The sequence below is a fragment of the Chlorocebus sabaeus genome, chromosome 12 (assembly GCF_047675955.1).
Source record: "Chlorocebus sabaeus isolate Y175 chromosome 12, mChlSab1.0.hap1, whole genome shotgun sequence".
In the NCBI taxonomy this organism is placed as follows: domain Eukaryota; kingdom Metazoa; phylum Chordata; class Mammalia; order Primates; family Cercopithecidae; genus Chlorocebus; species Chlorocebus sabaeus.
Window position 1 is genome coordinate 62,229,536 of NC_132915.1, and position 14,413 is coordinate 62,243,948.

Consider the following 14,413-nt stretch of genomic DNA (forward strand, 5'->3'; position numbering starts at 1 on the left):
AAAGTTTCTGCCCTAAGTGGGACACCCCTCTTTTACCCAAGTGGCATAGCCCAGCCAAGCATCTCATCAGTGACCCTTCCTTCCCAGGCTTCTACTCATCATCTGAGGAATCACAGATTAAGCCTGAACAATGTGCCAGGCACCACCTGGAAGGAATACCTAATTCACCACTTACATATGTGGACTCTGTGGCCCCATCTCCGGGAACTACCCCAAAACCTAAGTGTTGGCCCCTAAAGACCGTATCTATGGCATGAGACCCTGCTGCTCTGGCCACTGCTGATTAGCCAAAAGATTCTTCCCCAGGATCTTTCAAATTAGAAACAAGAAAACAGAGGCAGTTCCCCTATGGCACTGAAGCTGTAGGATGAGCAACACAGGGGTTGTTAGCAGTCACACGTCCTGCTTTGTGGAAGGAGGAATGAGAGGATGATGCAGCATGCAGAGACAGAGTGATTACAATGTTTGAGTTCCTGAAGCCCAGCTTCCCTTGACCTTCCCAAAGTTACACGGGATAACTTGATATCATGACCACAAAGTTTCTACTTTGCCCAGTCTCTTTGGAATTAGGCTTCTGGTACTTTCTTTCCCTTTTTTTTTTTTTTTTTGAGACGGAGTTTCGCTCCTGTTGCCTAGGCTGGAGTGCAGTGGCACATTCTCAGCTCACTGCAACCGCCGCCTCCCGGGTTCAAGTGATTCTCCTGCCTCAGCCTCCCGAGTAGCTGGGATTACAGGCATGTGCCACAATGCCTGGCTAATTTGTATTTTTAGTAGAGACAGGGTTTCTCCATGTTGGTCAGGCTGGTCTTGAACTCTCAACCTCAGGTGATCCACCCACCTCAGCCTCCCAAAGTGCTGGGATTACAGTGTGAGCCACTGTGCCTGGTTTGGCTTCTGGTACTTTCGACAAAGGTCCTTACTACTATATGAAGGAGTCTCAGAACAGGTAACCTTTAAGTTGTGCCTTGAAGGATAAGTAGAAACTATTAACTAAATAGACAATATCGAGGCCAGGCACGGTGGCCCATGCCTGTAATCCAATCACTTTGGGAGGCCGAGACAGACAGATTGCTTGAGCTCAGGAGTTCAAGACCAGCCTGGCCAACATGGCGAGACCCCGTCTCTGCCAAAAATACAAAAAAAAATTAGCCAGGCATGGTGGCACGCACCTGTGGTCACAGCTACTCGGGAGGCTGAGGCGGGAGGATCGCTTGAGCCCAGGAGGCAGAGGTTGCAGTGAGCAGAGATCAAGCCACTGCACTCTAGCCTGGGCAAGAGAGCAAGACCCTATCTTGAAAAAAAAAAAGACAATGTGGGAGAATCTTTCAAGCCCCGAGGCTGAAGAATTAGTTTGTGGAAGCACGCATTCCCATCTGTTCTCCCTGTGGTAGGACTTGCCATGTCCCAGGCAAGTGGACAACTGGGAAGGGGTGCTTTCTCCCCTTCTCAAGGGAGAAGAAGGGGTGCTTTCTCCCCTTCTCACAGGAGAAGTTTCACAGGCAGAAACTCCTTGGATGAGCAGATCTGTGTGAGTGGAGCCTGTGCAATCACCCATCACATCTGCCCAGCAGTCCATGCCTTAGGGCCTCTTTTCTCAACCTTTAAGACAATAAAGGCTGTTAAGACTGCAAATTCCAATGCTGATAGAGATTCTGAGGCCATATGCAGCTACAGAAGTTTCACTACTGATGTGTGCATTCAACATTCATTCGCTCTCCAAATATTTATTGAGGTTTTACTATACACAGGACAATATGCTTGAAATAATGCTGTTACCAAGACAAAGAAGCTCCTTCACTCAAGGAACCCTGGCGTTAAAGGCAAAGATTAACCAAATAATCCCACAAGTAAACTATCATCGACTATGTAAATGCTGTGAAAGAAATGTATGGGAAGCCGAGAGAGGATCCCACCTGGGGGCCTGACAGGGTCTCAAGACAGTAGGTGAGGGTTCTCCATGGAAGAGACATGTGAGTTGAATTCTGATGAATAAAAGTCACCTATACTAGGGTGGGGTTGGAGGAAGGAGGGTGGGATTGGAGGAAGGAAGGTGAGGAGCTGTCCAAGCAGAGGCAGTAGCAGGTGCAAAGACCCCAGGCAGGAGAGCGTGCAGTGCATCTGAGGACCTGAAAGAAGAGTGGCTGACAGCAGAGAGCAAACAAATGAGGGGCTTGAGATGAGAGGGCAGAAGGCATGGGGTAAAGACTTTCGCCTTTAAAGTAAGAGAAATGGTGAGCCATTGGAGGGTTCTAAGCAGGGACTGACATGGCAAGATTTGCACTTTATGATCCCTCGGGCTGCTCTATGGAAAATGAACTAGAGCAGAGAGAAGTGGCAGCTAGAGGGAGAGGCAGAGGAGGAGAAGAAAATAATCAGAGAATGGGCCTGTGCAACCCTGTGTTGGTTGAGAAGCAGTAGAGGTGAAAAGCACTGGCTCTGAAACCAAACCGCCCAGCTTTGCGTCTTGGCTTTGCCGCTTACTCTACAACCTTAGCTAATGACCTAAGTTCTCTCGGTTTCCTCATCTCTAAAATAAGGATATCTGTCTACTTCTGAAGTTTTGTGAGAATTAAATGACTAATATATATGAACAATTTAGAACAGTGTTCGGCAGTTCGGTATACAGTAACTTCTCATCAAATGTTATGGCCCATGCCACACAGCTATCACACAAAAATAGATCAATAGTGAACCACACTGATTAAAGGTGGGGCGCGGTGGGCTGGGAGCTGAGCCTTGTCCACAAGTCCACCTCTACCACCTTGTCTGAGGTCTTAACCCACCCAGTCCTAAATTGCTGAGACTTCAACGACTCTCTCTGCCAAATGATGTGGGTCTCAGAGTGGCCTTTTAGAAGTCTGTCTACGGGGCACTGTGCTAAAGAATGGGGTGACAGCAACTGACCATTTTAGGTAGAGTTCCAGCACAAAAGGCTACTCTCAATGTTATTAAGCATAAATTATGACTAGAGCCATGAAATGATTTATCAAATGATCAAAAAAAAAAAAAAAAGCAAAACACTCTTCTACTTGATGAGCACATAAACGGTGTTTTTTTTTCCTTTTTATTTACTTTTAAATTTTTAGAGATGGGGTCTTGCTATGTTGCCCAGACTACACTCAAACGCCTGGGCTCAAGTGATCCTCTAGCCTCAGCCTCCCAAGTAGCTGGGACTACAGGAAGAAGCTACTGCACCCGACCCATATTTTTTTTTTTTGAGATGGAGTCTCATTCTGTGACCTAGGCTGGAGTGCAGTGGCGCAATCTCGGCTTACAGCAACCTCCACCTCCCAGGTTCAAACTATTCTCGTGCCTCAGCCTCCCCAGTAGCTGGGATTACAGGCACATGCCACTACGCCGAGTTAATTATTATTATTATTATTATTATTATTATTATTTTAAGCAAAATGGGGTTTTGCTATGTTGCCTGGGCTGGACTCAAATTCCTGGCCTCAAGCGATCTGCCCACCTCAGCCTCCCAAAGTGCTGGGATTATAGGCATGAGCCACTGTGCCAGGCCTCAATTTTTTAATAACAATGATGGGGTGGGGGGCAGTCCACAAAATGGATAGAACAGCCTTGAAGGAAATATAGAACTCAGAAGGATATGGTTAACAAAAATGCCTTTGAAGGAAGCACATGTCACTCCTGAGAAGTTTATGGTTGGCTTCACCACTTGCCTGCTTTATTCATGCTGGTGCCTTCTCTTTGCGCTTCCTAAGCCATGGCTCTGGCCCGGTTCCAAGCATAGACTTAGTCAACACTGGGTTCTAACATTCTGAAGACTTGCTTGGGGACAAGGAAGACTTGCATCAACTACAGGCTCCGTCAAAGGAACGGCCCCCTGATATCTCATAGCCTACGGCTAGTCAGGGTCACTGGGAGGTGAGGACAAAGTCTAGAAACCAACAACCCAGCCAGATGTTCTGGAATTAGGTCATAACAAGGGATACGTGGTCTACTTATGTGCCAAACACCTTGTTCTAGACCATTCCCAACATTCCTGACTAGGTGCAACCTCCTGGTGATTCTGGTTTTACAGCTATGGGACTACGTGATCACAAGAGCAAAGAAGCCCTCATATATCTGAAGACTGGGGCCGCCTATAAACCTGAAACTAGCCCAAGGCAAATTAGAGCTTTCACCAGTCCAAAGAAAGCATCCAAAGGTTCAAACAGCTGGGAAAATTTGGGCAGAGGAGCCCTCTCCAGAAAAGGTGGATTGCTGGACAGCACAACCACAGAGACAGAAGGAGAAAACAGACAGGAGCTTTACTCAAAATCACAAAGACACTGTTTTTCATTGAGAACCGGGTGAGAGTAGGAAAACTGGCAAATGGCCAGTTGCCCCTAGCAGCCCTGAAGAAATCAGGTAAATTCTGCTCCAGAGACGGCAGAGCTGCTGGTGCCATTCTTCAGGGCAGCACAGCCTCTTTCTGCCACACCTCACTCGGCCAGGGCAAAGTTTGTAGACTGCAGTCGCTCTGTCTCCTGGCAGATGTTCTGCTCCACTGCGTCACACTCAGCTAGGAATGCCTAGAAAATACACACAGGGCAATAAGGGCCCATCCAGGGATAGCCAACCACTGCCCACACAAGGCTCCTTGCTTAGCCATTCTGGGGAACCCATGGCTGAGACTCAAAACAGACTGTGCATGAATGGAGATGGGCAACTGGCCTGGGTTCCAAGGTAAGGGGAGGGAGGGAGCATAGGACCAGCATTCTGACCATGCTCTAGGCCAGCAATCCCCTAAAAGGTGGTAAAGGCAGGGAGCTTTGCCACAAGACCACTGCACAGCACCTGAACAATCGCAGGAAGCACTGTATGCATGAATACTGCCTCCAGGAATTGTGTAACGTGTCAGCCCTATCTGCTCTCCAGTGAGTTCCCTCCCTAAACAGTTTACATTCAAATATAATTACAGGGACATAGGGGGCTCTTCTCTGACGTTCAGGGTTCCTATTGATAAATAAGTAATAACCAAAACAAGCCCATACCACACACCATGCTGCTATACTACCGACTCTGAAGAGATAAACATGCATACCTACACATTAACATATTACGCCTTGTGGTGCACTATTACACAACTCACCTGAACCTTTTTTACCAAGCCTTTCCTTTTCAATCTACTGTCTTTGAAATTTTCTGGCAGGATCTATGGAAGAGTAAGTTGATAATACAAGTTAGTAAATAGTAAACATGTAACAAATAATCCTCAGTGAAAATGACATGAGAACACATAAGAAACACCCACAGTATATAAAACAGGTCACGGGTCACCAATGTAAACGAGATGTCCATTTTCAGGAACCCTTTCCCTGAGTCTGTATCCTATATTGCCTTTCCATGGCTCTTGTCCCTATAAAAGCTCCCTGTATTCTCAACGTCTGGGCCGTAGGAACTGATCTGTAACACAGACTTCATTTTTTTATTGTTTCGTATGTATGGATACTCTGCCCTGGCCAGACCATGGGCTCATTGTGACAGGAAAAGTGCCTGCTGCTGTTATTTTTTTTATTTTTATTTTTTGAGACATAGTCTTGCTCTGTCGTCCAGGCTGGAGTGCAGTGGTGCGATCTTGGCTCACTGCAAGCTCCGCCTCCTGGGTTCACGCCATTCTCCTGCCTCAGCCTCCCGAGTAGCTGGGACTACAGACGCCCGCCACCACGCCCGGCTAATTTTTTATGTTTTTAGTAGAGACAGGGTTTCACTGTGTTAGCCAGGATGGTCTCGATCTCCTGACCTTGTGATCCACCCGCCTCGGCCTCCCAAAGTGCTGGGATTACAGGCGTGAGCCACTGCGCCCGGCGCTGCTGCTTCTTTACACCCTCCCTGGCCAACAGAAACACACAGTGCAGTTCACCTTCAAGAATGAAGCATCAGGCTAGAGATATCATTACTATCATCTGCAAAAGAGAACCCCTGAGTTAACAATTTTCAGCAGCCTCACAAGATCTGGGTCTGGCTGAATCCTCTATAAGTAATGAGGCCTGCAGAACCATCAGTCACATGAGTATCAGAGAAAGTGAAAACCTGTTTCCTTGACCATGAGATCGTGGACTCCTTGGGTCCCAGCTTCATGATGATTACAGATACTACTGGCAAACATAAGTATAAATGATAAAAGTCCTATACTGGAGGGCTGTGAGTGCCTAGAAAGCACGAACTGTCTTATCATTGTGCATTCACCCAGGACCAAGCAACGTGATTGGCACACAAAAGTAGATGCTTGATATTCTCAAGTGATGGGTTTGCTCAGACAATAGGAGAGTACATTACTGGAAGAGTGAATGTGACTGAAATAAAGACAAAACTAGTTCTTCTCAGCTGAATATTTACTTACCAGTGTGTCAATCTCCTCCAAGATCTTCATAAACTGCTCTATTGTGGCTTTTACTCTCCTATCAAGTTTGCAGAGAGCTTCAGCTTGCAAATCCTTGGGCAGAAAACCCTGTGGGAAATAATGCATTACTGCAAGGGTTCTTTGGGGCTGATGGAAAACTCCATGCCACAATACTACTGAAGCGATCACACTGAGTCCACCATAGCCCTGGCAGGCCAGGCCACATTTCAGATCCACAACTTCATCTCTCGGAAAAATTTAAAAGACTGGCCGTGGGCCAGTCCAAGAATTCTATCAGGTTGCAGTCTGCTCTACCTCGCATGACCCACTGTGGCTGCGAATGCCTCCTGAGGCTTGGTGCCAGTGAAGCCCCCAGTCACAAATGTATCCTGTACACAAGAGGCAGATGTTAAAAGCACAGGCTTAGAGTCTTCAAAGCCTAGGCTTGAAAACTGACTGCCATTTACTAACTTGTGATCTTGAGCAAATTACTTAGCCTATTCATGTCTCAGTACCCTCATTTTAAAAATGAAGATTATGATACTCACACCCTAGAGGGTTACTGTGAGGTAAAGGGAATATATGTACATGTGTCACTAACCTGTGGCACAGACACATGCTAACAAATGGCAGCAGTGCTTATTTTTATCAAATTGTCTAATGGTTCACTCACATAGCTTGGCCTAATGACCAGTTAGCTGGTGACAATAGTTGGATAGCAGGGATCTCTGAGGATGTTTATCACAGCCAAGAGCTACAGATACAGATTTCACAACATGTAGCAAGAGCTTTAAACATCAACCAACAATTCCAACTCAAAGAATTTATTCTACTAAAAAAACCAGGAATGGTCAAAAAAGATTTATGTCCAAGGATAGTCAAAGCATTCCACATAATGGCAAAAATAGTATTAAATGAATAATACAGAATTGGCTAGGTAAATGATACATTTATACAAGATGAAATGCATGCAAGCTTTGAAAAATACCATCATAGGAAAATGTTTAACTTTTTATCCAAAAAAAAAACAGTTTATAAAGTGTATATAACATTATATCAATTTTTTTTAAGATGAAAAATGTATTTTAGGCTTCAATAATGGTTATCTCTGAGTTGGGGCCTCATGGATAATTTTTATTTTCCATATTAGTGCCTATACATGCACTTAAAACTTTTGTACAGTCAGCATGTATTCTGTAATTAAAACACAAACATATAGGCCGGGCAAACACAAACATACAGGCCGGGCACGGTGGCTCACACCTATAATCCCAGCACTTTGGGAGGCCAAGGCGGGCAGATAACTTGAGGTCAGGAGTTTGAGAACAGTCTGGCCAACATGGTAAAACCCCATCTCTACTAAAAATACAAAAAAATCAGACAGATGTGGTGGCAGGCGGCACCTGTAATCCCAGTTACTCGGGAGGCTGAGGCAGGAGAATCACTTGAAACTGGGAGGCAGAGGCTGCAGGGAGCCGCTGAGATTGCACCACTGCACTCCAGCCTGGGTGACAGAGTGAGACTCCATCTCAAAAAAAAAAAAAAAAAGGCCAAAACACACCCCAATTAATGTTACACAATGAGAAGAAAAAATAAATAAGTGGTCTTGAGCTAGTCCTAATCCTTACTGGGTTTCAGTACCCCATCTCTAATATAAGGAATTGAATAGGATGACCCCCTCCAACCCCACTATCATGTTTAACTTGGACCTTCTATGAACCAACAAAATGTTATTTGCCTTGCCAAACACATTACAACAGCCCAGAGAGAGAGAAGCTACTTGTTCTATTTCAGACAATTCACGATCCGAGCATGGCAGGTGCTCTCCTGTGAGCATAAATGGATGCTGGCTGGGGTTTGACAATAACTATGACAATAAATGCTTATAAAGCACTTAGTATGTGTCAAGCTCAATCTACATTATTTAATGCTCCCAACAATCCTAAGAGGGAAATGTCACCATTATTCCCTTTTTGCAGATGAGGAACTTGAGGCAAAGATAAACTTGTTCTCAGTAAGAGAAAGAGTGAATCCAGGATCTGAACCCAGGGAGTCTGACTGCAGAGCCTGTCCCCGTAACCACAAGTTATATCCAGGAAGCTCTGATAGAAGGCAGAAAGTCAAGGTCCACGAAGAGAGTTACCTGCTGTATTCCAGTAAGTTCTTTATTCAACTCTTCCAGCTGGTCAGCTATCTTCTCCACAGACTTCTCCAAATGTTTCAACTTCTTTAGTTCAACCTCTTCCTCTGGACTGTTCTAAAATGTTTAAGAAGAAAATAAAGCCAACAGTCAACAAGAACAGGCTTGGTGTGGTGGCTCACGCCTGTAATCCCAGCACTTTGGGAGGCCGAGGTGGGCAGCTCATTTAAGGTCAGGAGTTTGAGACCAGCCTGGCCAACATGATGAAACACTGTCTCTACTGAAAAAAACAAAAAAATTAGCTGGGCATGGTGGCGGGCGCCTGCAGTCCCAGCTACTCGGGAGGCTGAGGCAGGAGAATGGCTTGAATCTGGGATGTGGAGGTTGTAGTGAGCTGAGATCGTGCACCTGCACTCCAGCCTGGGTGACAGAGCGAGACTGCCCCCTCTCCCCCCCCAAAAAAGAAAAAGCAATCAACAAGAACAGTAGCCTCTGTCAGGAAAAATACCTGACCACAACTGCACGAAACCACTCACCTAGAAATAATGGTTTTAACTCTGTTGCTTCTTGGAAATCAAGTCAAAGGGTTATACATCAAGTTTTCCATCTACAAAGACTCCAGACTAGACAGAAGGTGTTAGGCAAACATTCTGGTGTGGGCCCTGACAGCTTCGGTACAGAGAATGGAGACAATCCAACTGCCAGATTCAGTCTCAGCCCTAGACTGATCAACAACCAAGACTGAAGCCTGGAGGGTAATCACATTTCAGTGAACACTTGTGAGGAGTCCAGAATGGCAAGTCAGGTGGAATTCTACCATTCCTTTAAAAGGAATTCCTAAATGGCAGCCTCCAATTGAGCTCTCCTGTTTAACATGATGCTGGTTAACGACGATGAATACTTTTATTGAACACTTCCTACATGCCACACACTATCCTAAGCATCTTACCTATATTATTTTTTTAAGCCTTACCACAACTCCATCAGGGAAGTACTGCTGTTTTACAGATGATGAAACTGAGGCTTAATGTAGTAAAGTCACATGAGATCACACAGTCCAAAAGAGGTAGAGTAGACTTAAGTTCAGACTTTTCTTTTTTTGAGATAGAGTCTCACTATGGTGCCCAAGTTGGAGTGCAGTGACTGTTCACAGGCATGATCATAACTCACTGCAGCCTCAATCCCCTGGACTGAAGTGATCCTCCTGTCTCAGACTCCCGACTTGCTGGGACAATAGGTATGTGCCATCGTGCCCTCCTTGACTTCACACTTCACTCCATAAGCTCTGTGTCAGCTCCAAGTAAAAGTCCTATAGTTTCTTCAAACTTGACTCCTTGGTTCTGCCTATTCCCCATCACCATTCTCCCGGACCCTGAAGCAAGAAATTTAGAATATTTCCCCCTTCTCTCAGGTAAACATTTGACAGATAGGTCTAGCAGCTTTCTGCTTAGTTATGCTATCCCAAATTATTCATTCCTCTTTGTAGCTAAGTTCTGAGTTCCAGTCTCCAGTCAGTTCCAAATCTGGATTAGATTTTCTTTGCCTTCACTTTGTTAATCTCTGCCCTCTCTCTACTCAGTCACCTCACTCAAAACAAGCGAACTTCATATGCTCAGTAATTCCGCTGTGTCACAATGCAGGGCTGGCCACAGCCCTCTCATCACCTTAAGGGTTGCTGACCTCATCTGTCTTTTTTTCCCCTCAGTTCCTTAGTCTGAACCTTCCTTTCCAGTCAAAGGTTTTCCCTTGTGGGAGATTTTAGTTAAAAGGTTGGTTAAAGGGAGAGGCTCCTGAACTGGAACAGAGTGATTATTCTTAATATCTACAAGTTTATTTTAACACCAGACTCTTGCTAATTCTACTCCAAGTGAATGAGACCTGTCCCAGGCACCATTTTAACCAGACCCAGATTCTACCACCAAAACAAAAAACATATTATTAAGGCAGCACAACCACTCCTATTTCCTAGAGCAAAAGTTCTAATCAACAGGAGCAGGAGAGTATGAGAACAACAAAATTGGTAATCCTGTAAAACAAATAAAGATTGTATTTGTTTAGAGAGGGGTTTTATCAATGCAGAATCTGGGTCCCCAATTTGGTCTTCTAAACCGAAACCTGTATAAAAGACTTCAGTCATTTGATTCTGAGGATTTCTGATGGAAAAAGCAATTTACCTTTTTCCCAATTAACATGACCCGGCAACCATCTTGTATTCCAAGTGCTGACAATGGTGTTTCCATTTCCTTCAGGGATTTTCCTAAAAAGAGGAGAAAGGTAGGCCAACTTGTAATAATTGTACCACACTGAAAATAAATTTCAGCAGGATACAGGAAATAGACAAGTGTGTTCACTAATGAGAATTGGTATCTTTTTAGAGGGTGCCATGACCCAGTAATTTCATTTCTACATATTCATCCTAAACAAATAACTGGACATGTGACTCCACAGTAACTACTCTACAATAATATTCAGTGCAACCTTTTCATATTAGTGAGAAACTGGAAAGAGCCAAATATTCAGGCATCGGGGGCTGATGAACCACACTACAGAAGACTTTAAAGTCTTCAGTAGGCATTAAAGCTCATTTTTTGCAGGAAACTCCAATGCCACAATGAATGCTAATGACCCAGTGTTATTGAGGGGTTTTATCCAGGGGAACATTTTCTTTTTCAAGCATTCCTCTATTTTGAAACATGAATTTCTATTGTGTTTATAATTCAGAAATAAAATATTTTTAAAAATTAAAGATAATACGTTACATTACGAAATATAAATAAAATGCCTCCTATTATTGAATTATTTATAATGACTGACACCCAATGGGATAAGTCTTTCCCCAGTGGATACCAGAATAATGGATTCTCAGGGGAGTGGGAAGACAAGGGACAGGGGCCAGGAGGGTGTGGGTCCTGGCAGAAATGAGCATCATCCATCCACTGAGCCTGCCACATCCAGGTCCCCAGTAAGTTTGTTCAAAACCTCCTTTGAGTCAGAACAATGTGAGGCACTGGAAACACAGCAGTATCTCCACCCTCACGGAGGCTATTATTCTAACAGAGAAATCAGATGTTAAGCAACTAAGAAAATGATTATTTAATAGTAATTTCATAGAAGTGATGCAAAAACAGCAGGGAGTACCATGGTAACATATAATGGAAAGATGATCTAACCTAGCCAGGGAAGACTGCCCATGAGCTTCATCAAAAATGGTGAGATTTCTGCCATCATCATAAGACTTCAAATCTGACACCTGTCCAGATGTTTGAAAGTGTCCAGTACCTAGCAGGTCCTCAATAAATATCTGTTGAAGAACTGAATGAATAAACAAATAAATAAAAATTGTCCCAGTTTGAAAACAGAGTGACTATTAGGAAAAGTTAAGCAGTTTTAAAACTGTCGCTTGGCCATAAGGAAAAGCTGGAAAAGAAATGCTTACCCTTGGCCGGGCGCAGTGGCTCACACCTGTAATCCCAACACTTTGGGAGGCCGAGGTGGGTGGATCACCTGAGACCAGGAGTTCAAGACCAGCCTGGCCAATATGGTGAAACTCCGTCTCTACTAAAAATATAAAAACTAGCCAGGCATGGTGGTGGGCACCTGTAATCCCAGCTACTCGAGAGGCTGAGGCAGGAGAATCACTTGAACTCGGGAGGCGGAGGTTGCAGTGAGCCTAGATCGCACCATTGCACCCCAGCCTGGGCGACAAGAGTGAAACTTTGTCTCAAAAAAAAAAAAAAAAGAAAAAAAGAAAAAGAAATGCCTACCCTTAAATATGAGTTTCTGAAAAGACTGTGGAACCCCTATGGCCTCTTCAACAACCTGGGCCAGGTCTTGGACAACTGGTTCACTGCTGCCCTGCTGTGGGGTAACATGAAGGTCGTGCTTCTCATTGCCTGGGGAGAAAGAAAAGCATTTGACAAAGATGATTCTTTCACATAAACCAACAGAGGGTGACACTTTATTACATTTATTTACCCAGCCTTCAAGGCCCAGCTCATATGCCACCTACTCCACAAAGCCTGCCCCCATGCCACCCAGCTTTCCTCTGGTGACCTCCTCAAGGATCTGTTTCCTCTACTATAATAACTAACAACATGAATGATATCAGCTAACATTTTAAGCATTTCATGCATAATCAAATTTAATCCTCAGAAAAACCCCACGAAGTAGATCTACCTATTACTTCTTATTTCACAGATGAGCAAACTGTGACCTCAGGCAAGTTAAGGCCTGCCTATGGAGACCCAACTGTTGGAATCAGAACTTGACATCAGATCTAGCTGATTCCCAAGCCCACCTTTTTCATCACAAGCCATCTGCTTCCTGTGGCCTGACTGCCCTGTACCCTGTATTGTACTGGTCTCTTCTCGCTTGCTGTAACCGGCAAGTGACTGCTTTCCTCTGTCTCTCCCACTGGACACACTTGAGTGCATCCATATTGGTGCTAAGCAGACAGACAAATGAATACGAACAGCAGAGCCTTTCTTTCTGAAGGAGAGACGCCAGTTCTTTTCCAGGGATGTGGACAATAAGGAGGGAGCCTGTGTCCAGTACATTACACCAAGGTTTGGTTCCCCCAACAGCTCCGTGAGATCAACGGGAGCCAGGGTTACCAAATCTACTTCATAGAGGAGAAACTGGATTCTTAGAAAGAAGCCGTCTATTCCAAGGTCACTCTAAACTGCAGGATCTAGAATCCGGGTCTCCAGATTCCCAGACCCTTGAGCCTCCCCTAGCTGGTTCTGGGGAAACCTCATGGACTTAGCTCTCCGGTGTACTGACTTCATTTGGTTGTGTGTCAACTCCAACAGTAGGCAGACCCAAAGGATGCCCAGAGTACAACGCTTGGACCCACAGCCAACTCAAGTGGCGCACACGGAGAAGGCACTCAGCAGATGAGGAGCACCCCGGCAGGCACGAAGTTCTGACTCATTACACACGGAGCAGTCGTAGACCACATGGCCAAATATATGCCTGACACAAAGACCACAATAACTGCGCGGGCACACAAACACAACCAGGCCCACGACGTAAAGCGCGGACAAGGTCGAACACCCAGGACCGCACAAATGGCCAGAGACAAAATACACCGGCCACATGGAAAAGTATACAAAAGACAGTTCCACGGACACAACCAAGAACCCACGCTTCCGGACGCCAGGACAAGCGCAAGGTCACACGCTTCTGGAGAACACGTGACTAAACCCACAGACCCCGCCGGGCTTTCGGGGCCAGCAAGGAGCCCACCCGGCGCCCGACACTCACTGTGGGTGACAGTCACGGTGAGCCCAGCTGCCGCCATTTCCTCCCTGGTCACCTCCTCGCTCTGGGTCGCCTCCTCGTCCCGGGTCACCTCCTGGCTCCGATTCATCTCTTCGCCCCGAGTCGCCTCCTCACTCTGGGTCGCCTCTTCGCTCCGGGTCGCCTCCTCACTCAGGGTCAACTCCTCGCTCCGGGTCGAGCGGCGCCGGGTCTTCTTCTTCATCCGCGGCCTGCGAGCGCCGGAGGCGGCGCCCCTGGTGGGTCGGTCATGCCCGCTGGCAGCACCCCGGACAGGTGGACGCCGAGAGGGAGGCGGGCCACGCTGGGCCGGGGGCTCCGACTGGCGCGGCTCACGGCCTGGCCGAAGGGCGCGCAGCCGAGAGCCCAGCCGCTCCCGGTCGCCTCGTGGTCTCCGCGCCCCGCCGCGTTGAGCCAGGCCCGCGCTTGTTGACCGCCCAGCGATGGTAGCTGAGCGCGGCGTCTTACAACCCCGCCCGACTGCTTCCCAGCCCCGCCCCGCCCCGCCCTACCGGCCCCGCCGGCCCCGCCCTCGCCCTATGCCGCTTTAGTTGCCCCCAGGCCCCACCCACTCAACTGAGGCCCCGCCTTGCTACAATAAAACCCCTCCCACTCCTTTCACCAACACCCCGCCCCCTGCAGGCTCT

General features: G+C 46.3%; 1 protein-coding gene across 1 annotated transcript; it reads right to left on the bottom strand.

Annotated features, from left to right (window-relative positions):
* Window positions 1-4,252: 4,252 nt before the first annotated feature.
* BAG1 (BAG cochaperone 1) lies at window positions 4,253-14,297 on the bottom strand. Its single transcript, XM_007969002.3, has 7 exons — window positions 13,752-14,297; window positions 12,251-12,379; window positions 10,661-10,743; window positions 8,490-8,603; window positions 6,347-6,454; window positions 5,096-5,158; window positions 4,253-4,535 (listed from the first exon to the last, which is right to left on the bottom strand). The coding sequence occupies exons 1-7, from the start codon at window positions 13,969-13,971 to the stop codon at window positions 4,446-4,448; spliced, it is 807 nt and encodes a 268-aa protein (XP_007967193.1). The 5' UTR covers window positions 13,972-14,297; the 3' UTR covers window positions 4,253-4,445.
* Between the last annotated feature and the right edge of the window lie 116 nt (window positions 14,298-14,413).

Excerpts from the sequence above, each read along its gene's own strand:
- BAG1 (XM_007969002.3), bottom strand. The coding sequence starts at position 13,971 with ATGAAGAAGAAGACCCGGCGCCGCTCGACCCGGAGCGAGGAGTTGACC. Across the intron at positions 12,380-13,751 it reads CACCGTGACTGTCACCCACA|GCAATGAGAAGCACGACCTT; the intron begins GTGAGTGTCGGG and ends CTTTCTCCCCAG. Across the intron at positions 6,455-8,489 it reads AACTTACTGGAATACAGCAG|GGTTTTCTGCCCAAGGATTT; the intron begins GTAACTCTCTTC and ends TATTTCCCACAG.